General features: G+C 41.9%; 2 protein-coding genes across 2 annotated transcripts in view; both read right to left on the bottom strand.

The window, feature by feature from the left end:
* Positions 1–1,946, bottom strand: part of slc26a10 (solute carrier family 26 member 10) — a 36,146-nt gene extending 34,200 nt beyond the window's left edge. Inside the window, exon 1 of the mRNA XM_088330272.1 lies at positions 1,645–1,946. Within this exon, the coding sequence (XP_088186398.1) occupies positions 1,645–1,906 (262 nt within the window). The 5' untranslated portion in view covers positions 1,907–1,946. The remainder of the gene's footprint in view (positions 1–1,644) is intronic.
* The window catches only part of LOC148368257 (uncharacterized), a 541,253-nt gene that overhangs the window by 281,054 nt on the left and 252,170 nt on the right, over positions 1–8,029 (bottom strand). The gene's annotated exons all lie outside the window — the stretch shown is intronic.

The raw sequence follows: 8,029 nt of genomic DNA, 5'->3' as shown, positions 1-8,029 counted from the left end.
TCATGATATTGTGATAGATATATGTAGTATTACTGTAGTCAGATTTTTGTAGTATTTTCTTTGCATTTATTTTCTTATGTTTCTATGGTTCGATTTTTGTGGTATTTCTGTAGTACTTTTTAATACTGTTGTACTATTATTGTTATATTTATGTAGTAGCATTTTCATCATATAACTGGAATTGTATAATTTGTACCATTATTGTAATAGTAGTAGTAGTTTTGTTGTAGTATACAGACATCTGGAAGTATTTCTGGAGTATTTTTGTAATATATCAGTAGTATTAGTTTCTGTAAAGTTTCTGAAGTAGGGTTTTGGTATTATTACGATACTAATATTTTTTTAGTTTTTCTGTCGTATTTTGTAATACTTCTCAGTATTCTTTGTAATAATACTGTGGAAATAGTTTTGTAGTATTACCATTGTCGTATTTTTGTAATATTTTCTGTAGTTAGACTTTGTAGTGTTACTGTTGTACTTTTTGTTACTGCGGTCATGATTTTGATCTGTATGTGGTAGTATTTTCATAGTATTTCTGTGGTATATTGTTGAATCTACAGTATGTACTAGTATTTGACTGGAATGTAGTATTTTTGTAATATTAACTGTAGTTAGACTTTGTAGTATTTCTGTCGTACTTTTTTGTTACTGCGGTCATGATTTTGATCTGTATGTGGTAGTATAATCATAGTATTTCTGTGGTATGTTGTTGTATCTACAGTATGTAGAAGTATTTGACTGGAATGTAGTATTTTATTGTAATATTTTCTGTTGTTAGACTTTGTAGTATTTTTGTAGTACTTTTTGTTATTGGGGTCATGATTTTGATATTTACGTGGTAGCATTTTCATTGTATTTATGTGATATGTTGTTGTATCTACAGTATGTAGTAGTATTTGACTGGAATGCAGTATTTTTGTAATGTTTTCTGTAGTTAGACTCTGTAATATTACTGTAGTACTTTTTGTGACTGATGTCATGTTTTTTCTAGTATTTTAGTATTTAGTATTTTCTAGTATTTTCCAAGTATTTCTGTGGTATGTTGTCGTTTCTAAAGTATGCAGCAGTATTCGACTGGAATGGAGTATTTTTGTAATATATTTTCTGTAGTGAGACTTGGTAGTATTACTGTAGTACTTTTTGCTACTGCGGTCCTGTTTTGGATATTTATGTGGTGGTATTTTCCTAGTATTTCTGTGGTATGTTGTTGTATCTACAGTATGTAGCAGTATTAAACTGGAATGTAGTATTTTTTTAATATTTTTTCTGTAGTAAGACTTTGTAGTACTACTCTGGTACTTTTTGTTACTGCAGTCATGTTTTTGATATTTATGTGGTAGTATTTTCATAGTATTAATGTTGTCGTATCTACAGTATGTAGTAGTATTTGACTAATGTAGTATTTTTGTAATATTTTCTGTAGTTAGACTTGGTAGTATTACTGTAGTACTTTTTGCTACTGCGGTCCTGTTTTTGATATTGATGTAGTAGTATTTTCCTCGTATTTCCGTGGTATCATCAGTATGTAGTAGTATTCGACTGGAATTATGATGTCATATTCCGGTCGACGCTCAGCGGTCTCGTTTTATTTTGAAGTAGGGTTTAGTATCGTTTTGTCTTTTATTTTGAAGGGAGGGTACGTACCTTGGGGGACGTGGAGGACCCCGACGGTGATCCCGGCGACGGCGTCCCCCAGGAGGCATCTCTTCAAGGGATAGGCGGGCAGCCAATCGCAGATGGGCAAGCGACCCCGCAGGTAACGCAGGCAGGCGCTCCCGGAACAGCGCCACCTTGCGGACGGAGGGGAAGGCGACGCGCCGCTTCCTTCCTCTCGCTCGGAAGCGAAAGTCCGCTTAAAGTTTTCCTGGGTGAAGATGTTCCGGTACACGGCCACTGACGCGCTCATCTCGCGGGACAGGTGAGGAGACAGGTGAGGTAAAGTGGGTGGAGTCTGGACCTGGACCTGGACACAGACCTGGACGTGGACTCGGCTGACGCGCTTTTATACCTTTATTTCCCCCTCGGGTCTCGTAGCGTCGTTCGCGGACGAGTCGGCTATTCGAAGTGACCGAAAGGAGTCGGTTCCCCGCCATTGTGTGTTCTTGAATCTATTTGAGAGCAAATAGGTGCACGAGGACCCGGGAAGACTCTTTTTCTTCTCCTCTTTTCCTTTTTCCATTTTCTCGCTCACTTTGTACTTTATCTCTTACTCTTTTCCCAGCTCTTTATTTATTTTATTCTCTCTTTTTTTCTTTTGAATCTTTTTGCTATTTCTCTGAGCTTTTGCCTTGTTTTCTTCTTTTTTCTTCTTTTCTCTTATTTTCCTTTCCTTGTGTTTCTTTTTTCCTAGATTTTTCTTTTTTCTTCTTCTGTTTTTCAACAGACTTTTTGCTCCTTTATTCTTCTTTGTCCCATTTTCCTAGCTTTTTATTTTTTTCTGGTCTGTCTTCAGTTTTTTCTTTTGTTTCTTTTTCACTTTTGCCATTTTTCCCAGCTTTTTCCTTGTTTTCTTCTTTTTCTCTCCTATTTGGTTTCTTGTTTCTCTAACTTTCCTTGAGTGTGTGTTTCCCCTTTACTAGCTTTTTCTTTCCTCCTAGCTTTTAACTTCTTTATTCAGTTTTTTTCTTATTTTGTCCCCTGGCCTTTTCTTACTTTTTGTTTTCGTGTTTCTGACAGTTTTTCCTTTTTTTGCTTCTTGTATTGCTTTGTTTCTCCCTATTTTCATTTTTTCCCATTAATTTTTGTCACAGTTGCCCTGGCCTCCAATTGGCCCGCCCGTCTGGCGCCACCCGCGGCTCATTGCGCGATTGGCTTTCTGTCTTTTTAATCTCAGTGGTCTCATTCTTCCTTTGTCAGTCCGTCAACAATCCTCTGCCCCACAAGACATGGCTTTTGACTGAACCCTGTTTCCTGTTGGTATTTCCTGTCCAGTATTGTTCCTGTTTATTTTTTTGTCCAATTTAATATCAATTTCCAGTTTTGTTCCCACCTATTTTTTGTCCTGTTTGTTGTTCTCTCCATTTTTGTTCGTGTCTGTTTTTTCCTGTTTATTTTCGATATCTTGTTTCATTATCAATCCTGTCTGTCCCGTCCTGTCCGGTATCGACCCCATCTGTCCGGGCAATTGGTATCGATCTCGGCGGTCTTTCCACGCCAGACTGCTGCCTGCCATGACTCCCCGTTTCCCGTAAAATAAAAGCTTGTGTGAGAAACGTCACGCGTTTGGGTCCTGATCCTGTTCCTGTTCATGACATTTTTGTCTTTAATTCGTTGAAATTCTTTTGTCTTCCTTCGGTTTATTGTTTTGTTTTTGTTTTTTATTGAAGATGGCCGAGATGGGCTCCGGCATCCCCGCGACCCTACTGAGGAGAAGCGGCGCAGATCACGGACGGATCGGATGAGAGCGGCGAAAGAAATCTGAAGAGCCGGCCCTCGAGCGATTCGAGCCGAAAGAGGCGCTTCTCCAAAAGGAGCTGGAATGGCCACTGGTCCACTCTTGACCGATTTGTCAAGTGGAGGCTGCAAAAAGTGAGCATCTTGTCCTCTTCTGGGTCCTAGAACCTGCCCCTTTATTTTGAAAGAGGCATTTCCTGTCTTCCTTCCTGTCCCGTCTGCAGGATATTTCAAAATAGTTTTGGGTCGGAATTCCAGAAAGCTTTTTCATAACCTCCTCAAATTGATTTTCTTTCCCGGAAGTCTGGAAAATCCGCAGCCGATGGAACGGAACGGAATTCATCGGGGACAAAAATATTCTTACCCCATCAGAGTCATTGTTTACAAGGCAATTGAATGCAACACACGGGGAGAAACATGGCCGAAAAGGAAAAATAATAGGAAGGTCCATCATTCAGACACTGTTTCCTTCTCTAGCCACTCGCCGCTATTGTTTTAATTAGCAGCTCAGTGTACATAAAGCTCCCTTTTGTAATTTTTTTGCCAGCCCTTTTAATAGCTTAAATTTTTCCTCTTCCGCAGCAGAGTTCTGTGATTCGATCATCCCCCCTTTTTCTACTGTTTTCTTCTCTAGCCATTTGTGTTAACCCCTCGGCTGTCGACCGAGGCTTGCTGTTAGCCGTTTTATTGGCTGCTTCTGCCTCCTTCTTTCACGTTGCTCGCTTTCCACAGCAGAGTTCTGTGATTCCTCCCCTTTTTACCACTGTTTTCTTCTCTAGCCATTTATGTTAACCCCTCAGCTGCACACCGAGGCTCGCTGTTAGCCGTTTTATTGGTCGCTTCCCCCTCCTTTTTTCACGTCACTCGCTTTCCACAGCAGAGTTCTGTGATTGAATCATCCTCCCCTTTTTTCCACTGTTTTCTTCTCTAGCCATTTATGTTAACCCCTCAGCTGTTGACTGAGGCTCGCTGTTAGCCGTTTTATTGGTCGCTTCCCCCTCCTTTTTTAACGTCACTCGCTTTCCACAGCAGAGTTCTGTGATTGAATCATCCTCCCCTTTTTTCCACTGTTTTCTTCTCTAGCCATATATGTTAACCACTCAGCTGCAGACTTAGGCTCTCTATTAGCCATTTTTATTGGTCGCTTCTGCCTCCTTCTTTCATGTCACTCGCTTTCCACAGCACAGTTCTGTGATTCCATCATCCTCCCTCTTTTTTTCACTGTTTTCTTTTCTAGCCATTTCTGTTAACCACCCAGCTGCAGGCTGAGGCTCACCGCAGACTGCTTGCCTCTCAGTGTCACCCACCTCGCACAGCTGAGTTATTTGATTCACAGGTATTTTCTCCACTGTTTCCCTCTCTAGCCACAAATTGTCACCGTTTGGGCCTGCCCCAATATTTGCAGTGAGTTTTTACTTTTATGGTTGGCTGCTCTTGCTTCCACAGCTGAGTTTTGATACAGGCATCCATTTTGTTTCCAATGTTTCTTCTCTTGCCATACACGTTAGCCACTCGGTTGCAGGCTATGGTTCGCGGCTAGCCATATTGTTATTGCTAGCTGCTGCTGCTTCGTCCCTTTAAACAGCCGAGTTCTGCGATTTTCCACTTTCTTCCACTGTTTCCTTATCTCGTCGCTCTTGTCGGCCGGTCGGCTGCAGGCTACGGCGTATCGCTAGCCGATTTTGCTGGCGGTCTGCCGGGTTCTTTCTAAGCTACGGTGACCCCTAGTGGGGAATGACGACGTACCGTCCCTTTAAATCGCACGGTCGTGGAGTCTGTCTCAGGGGCTTGGCAGCCATTTTGGACCGATTCGCCGATATTTTCCCGCCATAAAATGGCCGCCGGGTTTCCCGACGCCGGCCGATTTCCTTCGACAAGAGGAATGTCGGAATTCTCAGAGTCGGAGCGGCGAGCTGTTCAAACAAAATGCTAATCTTCCCTGAAAGGAATGTTAGCAAAGAAAAGAGTCTGTTTTCTGACTCTTGGCATTCCTTTTGAAAAAAAAAGGAAAAGAAAGATATTTAATATCGAAGATCTGAACCTGCCAAATGCTGCATTTGAGGAAGGTAGGAAATGGGAGTGTCTGCTCAGTGCCGACATCATGAATTCTTCCTCACTTTTGTCTCGTTTTCACATTCTTTTATTTTGGAAGGACAAGGCGTCAAATAGTAGGTGATAGAAATGTAGTCCGCAAACTCGTTTACTCAGAAAGTCGTCTTAGCTTTTACTTTGAAAAGTTGTCATTTCCACTCTAAATCTTTCGAATCGACCTGCCTTGACTTGAGAGCTACATGCTGCATTTGGGGAAGGTAGGAAAAGGGAGTGTCTCCTCAGTGCCGACATCATGAATTCTTCCTCTCTTTTCATGTTCTTTTATTTTGGAAGGACAAGGCGTCCAATAGTAGGCGTTCGGAAGGTGGTCCACGAACTCGTTTACTCGGAAAGTCGTCTTAGCTTTTACTTTGAAAAGTTGTCATTTTAGAGTCGACCTGCCTTGACTTGAGAGCTAAATGCTGCATTTGGGGAAGGTGGGAAATGGTACTGTCTCCTCGGGGCCGACGTCGTTAATTCTTCCTCTCTTTTCATATTCTTTTATTTTGGAAGGACAAGGCGTCCAATAATGGGTGTTAGGAATATAGTCCACAAACTCGCTTACTCGGAAAGTCGTATGAGCTTTTACTTTGAAAAGTTGTCATTTCCACTCTAAATCTTTCGAATCGACCTGCCTTGACTTGAGAGCTACATGCTGCATTTGGGGAAGGTAGGAAAAGGGAGTGTCTCCTCAGTGCCGACATCATGAATTCTTCCTCTCTTTTCATGTTCTTTTATTTTGGAAGGACAAGGCGTCCAATAGTAGGCGTTCGGAAGGTGGTCCACGAACTCGTTTACTCGGAAAGTCGTCTTAGCTTTTACTTTGAAAAGTTGTCATTTTAGAGTCGACCTGCCTTGACTTGAGAGCTAAATGCTGCATTTGGGGAAGGTGGGAAATGGTACTGTCTCCTCGGGGCCGACGTCGTTAATTCTTCCTCTCTTTTCATATTCTTTTATTTTGGAAGGACAAGGCGTCCAATAATGGGTGTTAGGAATATAGTCCACAAACTCGCTTACTCGGAAAGTCGTATGAGCTTTTACTTTGAAAAGTTGTCATTTCCACTCTAAATCTTTCGAATCGACCTGCCTTGACTTGAGAGCTACATGCTGCATTTGGGGAAGGTAGGAAAAGGGAGTGTCTCCTCAGTGCCGACATCATGAATTCTTCCTCTCTTTTCATGTTCTTTTATTTTGGAAGGACAAGGCGTCCAATAGTAGGCGTTCGGAAGGTGGTCCACGAACTCGTTTACTCGGAAAGTCGTCTTAGCTTTTACTTTGAAAAGTTGTCATTTTAGAGTCGACCTGCCTTGACTTGAGAGCTAAATGCTGCATTTGGGGAAGGTGGGAAATGGTACTGTCTCCTCGGGGCCGACGTCGTTAATTCTTCCTCTCTTTTCATATTCTTTTATTTTGGAAGGACAAGGCGTCCAATAATGGGTGTTAGGAATATAGTCCACAAACTCGCTTACTCGGAAAGTCGTATGAGCTTTTACTTTGAAAAGTTGTCATTTCCACTCTAAATCTTTCGAATCGACCTGCCTTGACTTGAGAGCTACATGCTGCATTTGGGGAAGGTAGGAAAAGGGAGTGTCTCCTCAGTGCCGACATCATGAATTCTTCCTCTCTTTTCATGTTCTTTTATTTTGGAAGGACAAGGCGTCCAATAGTAGGCGTTCGGAAGGTGGTCCACGAACTCGTTTACTCGGAAAGTCGTCTTAGCTTTTACTTTGAAAAGTTGTCATTTTAGAGTCGACCTGCCTTGACTTGAGAGCTAAATGCTGCATTTGGGGAAGGTGGGAAATGGTACTGTCTCCTCGGGGCCGACGTCGTTAATTCTTCCTCTCTTTTCATATTCTTTTATTTTGGAAGGACAAGGCGTCCAATAATGGGTGTTAGGAATATAGTCCACAAACTCGCTTACTCGGAAAGTCGTATGAGCTTTTACTTTGAAAAGTTGTCATTTCCACTCTAAATCTTTCGAATCGACCTGCCTTGACTTGAGAGCTACATGCTGCATTTGGGGAAGGTAGGAAAAGGGAGTGTCTCCTCAGTGCCGACATCATGAATTCTTCCTCTCTTTTCATGTTCTTTTATTTTGGAAGGACAAGGCGTCCAATAGTAGGCGTTCGGAAGGTGGTCCACGAACTCGTTTACTCGGAAAGTCGTCTTAGCTTTTACTTTGAAAAGTTGTCATTTTAGAGTCGACCTGCCTTGACTTGAGAGCTAAATGCTGCATTTGGGGAAGGTGGGAAATGGTACTGTCTCCTCGGGGCCGACGTCGTTAATTCTTCCTCTCTTTTCATATTCTTTTATTTTGGAAGGACAAGGCGTCAAATAGTAGGTGTTAGGAATGTAGTCCACAAACTCGTTTACTCAGAAAGTCGTATGAGCTTTTACTTTGAAAAGTTGTCATTTCCACTCTAAATCTTTCGAGTCGACCTGCCTTGACTTGAGAGCTAAATGCTGCATTTGGGGAAGGTAGGAAATGGCAGTGTCTGCTCAGTGCCGACATCATGAATTCTTCCTCACTTTTGTCTCATTTTCA

Source organism: Urocampus carinirostris, chromosome 3, assembly GCF_059441175.1.
Source record: "Urocampus carinirostris isolate Australia breed hairy pipefish chromosome 3, RoL_Ucar_1.0, whole genome shotgun sequence".
In the NCBI taxonomy this organism is placed as follows: domain Eukaryota; kingdom Metazoa; phylum Chordata; class Actinopteri; order Syngnathiformes; family Syngnathidae; genus Urocampus; species Urocampus carinirostris.
The sequence above is the reverse complement of the archived record's forward strand: the minus strand, read 5'-3'. Positions and strand labels throughout refer to the sequence as shown.